Source organism: Brachyistius frenatus, unplaced genomic scaffold (genome assembly GCF_029030835.1).
Source record: "Brachyistius frenatus isolate BFR_SWC_R1_liver_20210118 unplaced genomic scaffold, ASM2903083v1 Contig_98, whole genome shotgun sequence".
Classification (NCBI taxonomy): domain Eukaryota; kingdom Metazoa; phylum Chordata; class Actinopteri; family Embiotocidae; genus Brachyistius; species Brachyistius frenatus.
In genome coordinates, this window is record NW_027210697.1 from 1,483,152 (window position 1) to 1,495,198 (window position 12,047).

Consider the following 12,047-nt stretch of genomic DNA (forward strand, 5'->3'; position numbering starts at 1 on the left):
CATTTGTTGTGTGCCGATAATCACCGAACTGTAAACAACAGTAACTTTTCAACTGTCGCCGTCTTGTCCTCGTAGCCGTTTGGAGCCAGAAGTGACCATATTTGGAGCAGGGGAGGAGCGAGAGGTATCTGACTCAATCCAACTGGAAACCTGGCGATAGGACGTCCCGCCCACGTATGGCGGAAACCTGATTTCACCACAGGCCTGTCAAATTAAACAAACACGCCTATTTTCTAATTAATGACGGTATTTTTTAAGAAACTAATGAGAAGGAGGGACTTCAGCGAACAACATCATTATGACTTGTGGAAAATATTATTCTAAACGGAGTGCTTTGAATATCACTAATTATGAGATATGTGATAGATGTTGAAGGTTGCAAAGTACCAGCTCTTCATCACGGTTCCTACTACACTGAGTGATGGTCGGTCACGTCTGCATGTTGCAGAATATTCAGATGCTGCAGTTGTTTACTTCGTAGCAACCCCACCGGAGTAACTCTGGGGGAAAAAAAACCTTCCAACTGTGATGAAGAAAATGAATCCATTTATCTGTAAAATCCTGCGGTATTACTTTGTATGTGTTTTCAGAACATTTTAGACAAAAATCCAGAGACTTTGACGAATCACATTAAAGTTTGAGTTTTCTCAGGGGAGCCAATGATAATTAAGAATAGCTCAAATGATACCATTCTCATCCTGTATTGGTTAAATCAACAGAATAACTGCAACTTCAGACATACTTATTAGATTTTACGCAATTAGACTCCTCTGTCTAGCACTATTTCTGTCTGCCTAAAGTTAAAGTTGAATGACTGCCACTGCCCGTCTGTTGGTTATATCGATGGGTCCTTCATGCTCGGCGTAGAAAATTGTGTTTAATGGGCTCATTAAGAGCCTCCCAGATGTGTCGCTGTTATGTTACACACTAATACTGCTGTGTGTGTGTGTGGACGCACGTTTGGTGCCACCCCGAGGCGAAATCAATTGATTTTTTTCACATCTCCCTGCCGTCCTTGAGAAGTGCAGCTATCGGATCCTTGTTTCTTTACCGGAAGGTCACAGGTTTCAGCCGACGCATCTGTGTGAGCTCGACCACTGAAAGGAAGGCGTTGTAGGCACTGCAGGGAAAAGCATCCATAGATTTTTATTTTATTTATTTATTTTTTTTTTTTGCAGCAACTGAGCGATCCTCAAACGTCTTTTCCTATTTATGATTCACCGCACATCCACTTCCTGGAAGCTTTTACTGCTGTTGTACTGCACATCCAGTGTCCAGCAGACCTCAAAACCTCCAATGAGTGATATCCCACTTCTTTTTCTTTTTTTTTTACATTTTTACTGATAATGAATTCCGATCTGGGCAGGCTAAATAAGAACACTGAACTTTGTTTTCTGCAGAAGAAGCAGGAACAGCAGTCAATTAATGCGCCAGCATTCAGCCAATACCATCTGAGTATTCTGCACCCCAGGCTAATGAGAACTCCGCAGGCATCCCACATGGGATAGAATAATATTTCCATAGAGATTTAATGGTTTGCTTTAGCCTAGTTAGGTACTTTTGGGTGTGAATTTGTCAATAATAAAAGCGAAAATGTGACACGAAAGCGTTTGGCATTGAATTTATGAACCCTTTCTCTGTAAAAATGCAATATATTCTCTGATGTTGTGTAGCTCAAAGAAAAGAATATATTCTCATATAAATAGACTTTTACTAAACATAATTTTACCCACGCCTGGGAAAGCATTTCCCCATATCAAAGTCAATATTAAGTGTGTGTGTGTGTGTGTGTGTGTGTGTGTGTGTGTGTGTGTGTGTGTGTGTGTGTGTGTGTGTGTGTGTGTGTGTGTGTGTGTGTGTGTGTGTGTGTGTGTGTGTAACCAGACTTTCTAACAATAGGCTGGAGGTGGTAACTCTTTAACCCACCAGAGGTGCGATCAATTCAAGTCAGCAGGACAGGTGAGCGAGAGATCCATAAAAAATAATGATACAGGTGATGAGGTCAAAGAAGGATTTGTGAATCCCCGTTTACGACCTCGTTAAACCTCGTCACTACTCATTAACCCGTGAGAAAAACCGTGCTCCCATGGGATGACTGGCAAAACGGTTTAAAAGGAGGCTTGTGGACGGAGGGAGAGCAGACGCACCGAGTTGAGCACCTGCTGAACATATCAAGAAACAAAGAGGCTGCAAGACCAACTGCTGTCAACTGTCACCATGAAGACCACACTCGCCACCGTTGCTCTCCTCGTCCTGGCTCTCGGCTGGACCTCTGAAGCCGTGCAAGTTGAAGTAAGTACCTGACCTGATTTACTCCAGCCTCCACAATAATATTTATTATACATACTAATGTTATTTATGATATGACTCTGACGGATTGCAAACTAAACTAAAGCTCTGCCAACTCATTGCCACGCGTTGTCATAATATATTTCAACATGTGCTTTTGGGTTCAGTTCTCTAATGCAACGTGTGCTGCTTCTTCCAGGAGAATGGATTGTCTTTCTCACTGGAAGCCGTCAAGAGGCTTCAGGAGCTGACGGAGAGCAGCGATGACAAAGGACAACACAGCCCGCGTCTCAATGCGAGCGCCGTGTCCCTGTGCGCCCACCCCATGCTCCCACAGGAGCTGCTGCCCCTCTGCAGGCAGAGAGGAGCATCTGCATCCCTCGTCAGACTAGGTGAGGCGATTGTCGAGCGAACAGTCTGCCTGAGTTTGGAGGCAGCACGTCAGGTCATGAATATTCAGTTTACGGGTGATTCATCAGTGCAGCTGATCTGTCTTCTTCTTTGTCTTTGTATTAGCTGTGGTTCCCATTGACGTCTGCGAGATCTGCGCATTTGCCGCCTGCACTGGCTGCTAAACAAACACAGCAAGCCAGGAACACCTTGCTCAGCTTACGTCTTGTGATTTTTTTATTTATTTTTTCCTTCCGTCCCCCTCAAACCTATTTGAATCTGCAAAGTTGGCCACTTGACACATTTTGTCACCAAAAATGTCCCCAAAAAGAAAAGAATCAGACAAGCTCAGGAATGTCTTGCAAACTGTTACTTAAAATCATATTTAGCCTTTTATTTTTTTTATAGGCAGTTCTTCAGCATACATTTTAATTTTTGATTCCATAATATTTGTTACATTTCTATCTTACCTTGCTTTATATACGTTTTTAAAGAGATGTTTTCTTTTTTTCATTTTTCATTAAATATTGTTTGGAATAAAAAGCATTCAAGTATAGATCATGTGTACATTGTGCTCTTTCCTACAAATGCAAACACTCTGGTACTATTTGTAGTACTACAGTACACGGTAACAACATGTTCTTAGTTGTGGAAAATGTGTCTTCATTTTTCTGTCCATAAGTGAGGGAAAACATGAAAAACTGACATTGTCCCAACTGTATTATCACCATAATGTATATATTATTACCAAATACTCAGAGCAACATTAACGCTCATTTTAACATTGTGTTTGTGGTCAGTTGATGACTCCTGAAAACCTCATCTAAATATTCTTTCTCTACTTTCTTTTTTTCAATGTTCCGGACAGTGAATAATTTATTTTATGCAGCTAAACTATCTCATTACACAGATTTTCCACGGCGCCAGTGGACTATCAAAATTTAAAAAAAAAAAACAGCTCTGAAGCCTACTATATGTTTACTGGCTTGATGCCTGAATAATAATGACGTGATAAACTAAAAAAAAAAAAGATGCACACAAGGCAGAAGTTATCAATTTGAAATAACGTGATGCGTATAAAATGGAGAGAGAGGCTTTACATGGTTTGACTCCTATTAAACATGATCAGGGTGACAAAAACCGTCAAACATACCAGCAGCCATGGTGAAGAACTTAAAGTTCTGAAAAACAAATTCCTCGTCCAAGCATCAGTCAAACTAGGTTTACATGAGGAGACAAAATACACTGAGAAAGCCTAAAAGCTTTGCACAGTAGTGTACACCATCCAGCCAGTTTACAGTTACACAATACATCCTTGGGAAAAAAGCCAATGAGAAGTTATCACTGTCTTTATTGATTTTCCAACCAATACTTGGCTTGTTACGTTGTTTTTATTGACAGACAATTATAGTCATTGTGTCGATGTGTATTTTAATGGAGACAGAAAATTGTGGTGCCACAAAACCCGTATTACAAAACATATCCTTATACCACTCTTACTTCTGTCAACTCCATAGTGAGTGATTGTCGCAATAGTTGCTTTTGCATTTAGCTCATTTTCTTAAATAGGATTTTGGAAATCATTTTTCATATAAACATGGGAAAAAGACAGGTCTAAAATTCTTGTTGTGATTAGAAACTTGTAATGCTGCTGTCCTGCCCAGGTGTCCTTTGAAATTGAGGTTGCGAATATCAATGGGACTTATGGGGTAATTAAAGGTTAAATTGAATAAACATGTATATACATTTTGAATGTCCTGTTATCCATCTTGTCCATTTTCCCACGGTGCATTGACAAAAAACTATTTAAATCATCAAAGGATTTGGGTCTCTCACGTAGGCTTTATATAAAACTGGTCGTAGTCTCCGGTTCTGAAATGAAAAGCCGATGCAGAAATGCCTTAAAGTGCAATACCACCAAGAGCCACGAGGGGGCCGGCCAAAAAACCTCTGGCTTCAATAGACCGCTATTCAAAACAAGTAAACTCTGGGTCAGCAAATGTTTTCGACTAGTCACGTGACATCAGTCACTAAATTCACTGTTACTTGTCAACATTGTGGGGGTCCTTCTGAAAGTAATTATATAATCAATAGCAAATGAGATATTAGGCCTCAAACAGAGCTATGTGCCTGGTTTGATTGACAGGCCTGGGGTGCAGTCAGGTTTCTGGCATCTTGTGCTCCGGTCACTTTATTCTCTTTGGTGGCAGCTATGGTGTTGAGGAGTACTTGCAGCTGTGTTTTTGGACTTAATCTCCCACAATTCAAAACAGTGTCTTCTGTATGATGTCTGTGTTCTTGCACTCGTTGTTGAAGTTTCATCATTCATGTAGTCATTGAACTTTTCTTTCTTTGTTCAGCCTTTTACACCGTTTACTTGCCACACAAGCAGAGAGCAAAATACATGTTCTTTCTTTTCTTCTTCATCTCTTTCTTCTTTTTCTCAATGAGTTGCTTCACCAGCAGCAAATGCAAGTTCTTTCATCAGTGGGCCACAGGCTCCGTCGCCATTGTTTTACCTAAATGGCGATAAATAGTAACTTTAGTGACAATTATATGAATGAAAGTTTTACTTCAAAGTGCACATTTGGGCAAATTTTTTTGGGGCCCACTATTAAATGTTTTAAAATAAACACAGTGATGGTTTTGGTCTGTTGGCCGGTCCTCCGTGGCAGCATCACAATTGAACCCCAGTCCGAAACAGTCCTTTTTCACTCTTGCCTCTCAAATCAGTTGTTCTCAGTTTGGATCAGCATAAGAACAAACAGTCTGTCTTAAGGTTATAACCAAGAAGCACACATATCGAGGTTAAAACATTGATTTCCTCCTTTGACTCAGCGAGAGTGAAGCCTGTAAAAACAGGTCGATTGTGTGACTTTGACTTCTGAAACAATGCCTGCGGCTTCATACATACAGTCAGCCTGCAATTCACTGTAGATGGAAGAGCTCTTGACTCTGACTCACAATGACATCATAAATTTGACCCTGACTCAATGTCGAACTTGGGAAGAAAGCAGCTCCCACACACCAACGTCATCTTATCTGTGTCACTTCTTACTTTTCTCATTTTTGCTTTTATTATTTTGAAATAAGTAACTTTTGACCTGGCTGTTTTTAGCATTTTAAGCTTGGAGGAACTTTGCGAGATCTACAAGTGTATAAGGGAACACATTTCAACTCCTAAATATAACAATTCAACTTTCTTAGAGGATTACTTATATTGAGGCAATTATTTTTTGTATTTCAAATTTTCAGAAATTTTACATTTTAAAGTGCAAAAGAGGGTTTGTTTACACATCATGCATAGACTGATTTATATAACATTTTAATATGCAAACTTTTTTGTGATTTTAGCGGGAATTTACAGAAATATATGGACAGTGTGGTAAGATAAACACCTAAATATGCTGTTTGGGATATTTTCTTTCCACAAGTCTGAAAGAGAACATGTTGTGGACACAAAATGGCCCAAAATATAAGAACTGACCGGTGCATGAAAAAACAGTTTCAGCCTTGCGCGTTGCCTTAAAGTGAATATCTCTGTCCAACCAAACCAAACAAAAAGTTATAATTTCTGTCCCGAAAATGACAACACATTAGGCCGTGTGAAAAAGCTCTGTACATACATGGCAGCTTCCTTATCAGACAGCCCTGTGACGTCTATCTGGGAGAGAGAGAGAGGCGAGGTGATGAGATTTATTAGGTGGCATTGAGACATCTGGTGCGTTAGTCTAAAACCCAAAGTCAATAATGAAATTTCGTGCTGCCGGAGGAAACAACATGGATGGAGGCTGTAAACAAATTACAGAAGACTGGATGGGAACCAAACAAAAAAAGAGGATCCACGGCACCTGCAGTGTGGGAACACGTGGTTATATCTGAGCAGTCGCTGCCCCTTCTACCTTTGCTCCCTCTCACACTGACACTCGTCTTTGTTAATAAATCACAGACTAATCTGTCTGAACACCTTATAAGAGGCAGCGCAGGTGTGCAGCGACCACAGAGGGAGAAAAAAAACACTCCACTGAGCTGAAAGGCATCTTGCATCATCTGAAAATGAGAGTGCTCAGTGTTGTCCTGGTTGTGCTGCTGCTGTGTGTGTGCAGGGGAGCTCTGGGTGTGCAGGTGAAGGTGAGTACAACTTGTTCTTAAAAAATACTGCTGGTTTATCAGTTCTTATATGAGAGTGTATATAATATCCATAGCAGCTGACCTGAAGGGGTAATTGTTTTGGACAAGAATGCACTAAAAGTGTACTTTTTATGTTCTCCAACGTATAAGTTTCTTGTCCCTGAAACTTCATCCGGTTGCTGCCTCTCCAGGTTGGAGACAGGAGCTTCCCCCTGGAGGCGGTGAAGCGGCTGAAGGAGCTGATGGATTTGAACCGCAGCGTTATTCCTCACCTCTCCGGGACGAGCGTTGCAGCCGTTTGCAGCGACCCTGCCCTGCCGCAGGTCTTTAGGCCGGTGTGCCGAGAGAAGGGAGCAGGAACCGTTTTCTCGAGGCTGGGTAAGATTGAGCCGGACAACAAATTATTAGACATGGAAATGCAGGGCATATAGAGATTTTTTTTGTTTCACAAGCAAACACATATTGTATAAAAAGGGTCTCCCGCTCAAGGCTCCATGTAATGGGTTTTGTAATTCATTTCCTTAATTGTTCATGCTTTTATTTTGAAGGCACGGGGCAGCAAGGGCACCTCAGGTGAATCTACATATATGGGCGTGTCAGACCAAATTCATCCCCTCAGAAAATGTTACTGTCAGAGCTTTGAAAATACTGGAGGTCACTAATAGCTTCATTTTTTTTTAGAATAAGGCCACCTGATTACATCAAACAGTCTGGCATTTGCTTTTAGAAAACGTTTCCTCAAACAGGAAAGTTCGTCGAAAGTTTGGCTCAGAGGTTCTGGTTTGGACAACAAAGGCATCCACATTGATTTTTCTTGACATTGATTAAATTCTTTTTAAAAATCACCAGACTTTTCTTTAAGCTGTCTGGAGCCACAAAAAAATACAGTTTATCACAAAGTGTGGAAACAGAAAGAAGTTGACTGTCCTAATTTAACAAAATCTGCCTCCCAGCTACTCTGAAGCTCCCAAATCAGCACGTTAAATGTTGCCAGACCGTTTCTTCGTGAGCTGTTTCACCCTGTTTTCGAGTTTTTGCGTTAATCAACGCTAACTGGCTCCACACAGCTTCATATTTGCCAAACAGACACGGGAGTCGCATCCGTCTTGAAAAATGAACTAGCGCGTTTCCCCACTATGTCGGACTACTATTTTATTTTACTGACTTTACTTGCCTCTTTTTGAGGCAGCGTTTTGAGGCAGCATTACATACTGTAAACTGTCGCTCTTCGAGTTGCTGTTTAACCTTTAGTTTTATCACTTAGGCGCACACACTCTCTCCCAGACTGGAGATTAAAGACATCAACAGCAGACGCAGGCTTCAATTACTTTGCTCGAATGGATTTCTAGAGTGCATTGTTTACAGGTAGTATAAAACACATCCTGTAACTGCTGCACCTTGAAGTGGCTCGATGACGATGCCAGATGAGAGGTCTGTGGAAAAAGTTGAGCCCTGTGTCTTTGGAGGCCGTTAAACCTCCTTAAACACCATTTATTGCTACACTGAGATGGAAATGAATCCAATTATCACCATTAGCAGGATTTAATGTAACTTGTGTTGCATAAAAACATATTTTAGGTCAGAAGAATATTTATGTTTCTATCTTTTTTTTTTTCTTTCTTCTTTTCCTTCACTTTCCAGTGCATATCATCTTGTCTTCAGATCTTTGTGAAATATGCGCCAACCCCTCCTGCTATGGGTGTCTGCTCTGAGGCTGCCATCTGCTCAAAGCACAAACGCGTCAACGGAGATCCTCCACGGGCTGCATCCTCTGTAGTTTTTACACATCTCTATGTATAAAGCATCCGTGGACATAACAAAGCATGTCCTGTCACCCAGCAACCGGCGTACTGTTCAGCGTACTGCATTCTGGATAACAGTTACATCAAAATCTGGCTTGCTTTACATTTTTATATTCGTTGGCAGATGCTGATATAATCCTTTTGAAGTGAACTCAGAACGTTTAATTTATTTTGTTTTGTGATTTTATTTTCCTCTAACCCATCATCATATTTCACATTTGCTGGTCTCTGACATCGATATACATGACATCTGTGACCTGCTTTCCGACCCCAGTGTTTCACAGCCATCACAGGTGTCACACGTGGTCGTTCGTCATCAAGGGAACTCTCATTTTCACTCTGCTATTCTGCGCAGTGTTTGGTTTTGTTTTGCCCTCCATTATCTATAAAACCCACAATAGTGCTTCCTTAACGGATTGATTCAATGGAAGTGATCAACCACAATAAATGCTGTTTTAAACCCTGGTGACTGGTGAGCTAAACTATCAATCTAAACTGTGTATTCATTTTACTTCGTTTGTCTTAGTGGTGGCCTATTGACTCCTGCAAACAATGAAATAAACTGCAATCTACAAAAAAAAAAAAAAAAAGAAGTAGTGTGTATTTTGTTTAAACTCTGTTATTAAAGCATTAGTGTAGTTTTTGCTGATTTGAGAAAAAAACAAACAAAAAACTGGCAAAAGGAAAAGAACAACAAACTAAACAAAGAAAGAAAAGCTTCATTCATTATTGCATGATGCATAAAACAGAATCAATGTCAATGTAGACGTGGAAAACGGAGTACTGTAAGACTGAAGTTAAAACTGAGGGGGAAAAAAACAACAATCTGATGAAAGAACAACGAATTAAAGTATTCTCATATTTAAAAGCCTCATTAAATAAATTTAAATTAAATAACACGTTGATAAAAAATAAAAAATAAATAAAAGACAGAGGCACAGCCGGACTTTGCAGCCTCGTCTGGTTAACTCTCGTCTCGTTTGGATCTTCTTCTTGACAACTGTCGACCTCTCGCGGTTTTTTAGTGACGTTGCAACAAACGTGCCAGTCAAAGTTCAAATAACGGGATTTTTATTTATTTGTTTTTTTTGGTCTGTTTTTTTTTTTTAAACACGTAACCGTTGAAATAATGTGCAATTTTTGGTGAGTATGTTGAACGTTGAGCTTCGCTGAAGTTTTGTTGTTTATATGTCATGCCGTGTTTTCGGTTTTAGGAGGAAAATGAAACACTAAATCTTTGACGACAGCCCCGATATGACAACGTCGAGCACGGTAAAAAAAAAACTATTAACCGAAAGTGTTAGTGTTTAATGAGAAATATTGCGGCTTAGACATGGTTTCGGGTCAGGGTGGTTGCTGTATTTTGAAGGAACCGTTTCTTTCTCAATATTTTAATCATTTTTACCACTAAAGTTAGCTCGTGAACTGTCGTCTCCTTCATGTTTGAATTTGTAAACGTGACGACTTGACGTCACGCGGCTCGTTGGTCTAGGGGTATGATTCTCGCTTAGGGTGCGAGAGGTCCCGGGTTCAAATCCCGGACGAGCCCTCCCTTTTCGCTTTGATAAATACCTCCACAAACACGGGATATAATCCAGTTTCTTAATGTTTTAAATTTCCATCCCTTAACAAACATGTTTTCCCAATTATATCCCATTAAGTAACATAGTTTCACACTAACATGCTGTATGATGGCATAGGATGAGTGAAACAATTAAAATCAAACACATACTTTTCAAGGCTGCACAATGAAATCAATATGAATAAATTATAATAATATACTGTAGATAATGATTGTGCATAACATTTTCCCCAAAAGTCGGACTGACAAATTTGGTATCTTTGTAAGCTTCATTATCTTCACTAGAATTTGAAATAAGCTTCCGAAGATTTGACTAGTAAATATTGATTTGTTCTTAAAGACTCAATTTTATCCCTATGACGCTGGATATTAAGTGGTAATTATTAAGTTCACAAGTAAATTAATAATTAACTAAGGAAAACAACAGAGAATAAAAGGAAATAACGGGCAGGCAATTGAAACAACAGTTAAAACTAAACCCTTAAAAATATCAACTCTTTCACAAATAAGTGTTTGATTTCTTTTTTCAGCAGATATCTTAGTTACAACAAGATTGAGCTTAGCGAAGCAGTTTTGCGTTTCTGTGCGCTGCATTTATTCAGTTTGAGAAATCGTCTCTGTTGCTGGGTTGCTAAGGGTCAGCCTGCTTGGCGGAGCAGTAAACATTGCACACGTTGCATACGTCTACCGACGGGACCGATTGTTTTCCAGTTATTAGCCATACCCCATGCATTGCCGTGGAAACGGAGATTGCGCTGACAAAAAGTTATATTTTATTAAGCTGGTAACATCTTTTGTTTAAGGTGGTGGGTGGGTGGGGGGGGGTAAAGGTGAGTGGTGGGTGGGGGGTAAAGGTGAGGGGTTGTTGAGGATTGGGTCATCATGTTTTCTGGCTCCAGAAGTACTTCTTCTGCTTCTTGTTGACTGTGATCGTCTGTAAAGAAAAAGAAAACAGGTCACCATGTGAAATGTGTTGTTAAAATCATGAAGTGAGATTTAAGCCAGTTTACCTGAGGGTGCAGATTTTCCTCGGCGAGGCGCTGAACGTCTTCCTTCCTCTCTGCTTCCTGTTGGAGCCAGAACGTCTCTTTGTCCAGCAGCTTCTCCTCCAGGTCCCTTTTTTCCTCCTCCAGCTGCTCGAACTTCACCTTCAGACTTCTGGAGAGTTTGGTAAAGTCCCCTCTGACCTTCAGCAGCTCATCAGAGAGCTCCCTCAGACAGTTTTGGTCTTTCAGCTTGTTTTCGGTGTCTCTGAGTTTCTCCTCGAGAGCTGTGCACGCCAGCTTCCTTTTTTTCAGGGCCGCCTCTAAGTCGTTCAGCTGGACTAAGGTGTCCACGTGCGCGTTTGTGCGTCTTCGCCGTTTCTCCGTTTCCTTGCGGATCACTTGCTCCTTTTCGTCTCTCTCCCTTTCGGTTTCTTGCTTTTGGGTGAGCAGGCTTCGGTGCAGAGAGCTGATTTCCTTCAACTTCTTTTCCGTCAAAACGGAGACGTGCTGTTGCAGAGCGCTGATCTCCTCGTCTCTCGTTGCCTCCAGAGCGGAGAGACGCTGTTGAAGAGAGCTAATCCTCTGCTCGCTGATATCCATCTCCCTGCGAGCCTCTTGGAGGTCGGCCTTTAGCCGTCTGTTTTCTTTTCCTGTGACGGACAGCTGTTGTTGTAGATTTTTATTTTCACAGAGAAGCTGCTGTCGGTCACTTTTCCAAAACGATCTTTCTTTCAGGACCATGAATTTTGCTGTGGTCCTCAGGTTCTCCTCCATCTCCTTCATCTTTTCCTCCATGCGGTGCCTCGTGACTTCCATCCCCCTGTTAAATTCCTGTGCAAAATGATGTTAAAAGAAATACATGAATTA

The 12,047-nt window shown here is 40.8% G+C and overlaps 2 protein-coding genes and 1 non-coding gene across 3 annotated transcripts; all 3 read left to right on the forward strand.

The window, feature by feature from the left end:
• Nucleotides 1–2,217: 2,217 nt before the first annotated feature.
• LOC138628326 (guanylin-like) lies at nucleotides 2,218–2,864 on the forward strand. The gene is made up of 3 exons (XM_069711309.1): nucleotides 2,218–2,292; nucleotides 2,489–2,681; nucleotides 2,806–2,864. Exons 1-3 carry the CDS (start codon nucleotides 2,218–2,220, stop codon nucleotides 2,862–2,864), a joined length of 327 nt encoding a protein of 108 aa, XP_069567410.1.
• Nucleotides 2,865–6,735: 3,871 nt separating this feature from the next.
• LOC138628320 (guanylin-like) lies at nucleotides 6,736–8,522 on the forward strand. The gene is made up of 3 exons (XM_069711305.1): nucleotides 6,736–6,810; nucleotides 7,002–7,188; nucleotides 8,452–8,522. Exons 1-3 carry the CDS (start codon nucleotides 6,736–6,738, stop codon nucleotides 8,520–8,522), a joined length of 333 nt encoding a protein of 110 aa, XP_069567406.1.
• A 1,567-nt stretch (nucleotides 8,523–10,089) lies between these two features.
• On the forward strand, nucleotides 10,090–10,161 carry trnap-agg (transfer RNA proline (anticodon AGG)). Its single transcript has one exon. It is a non-coding gene; the product is annotated as a tRNA-Pro (tRNA).
• Nucleotides 10,162–12,047: the final 1,886 nt, after the last annotated feature.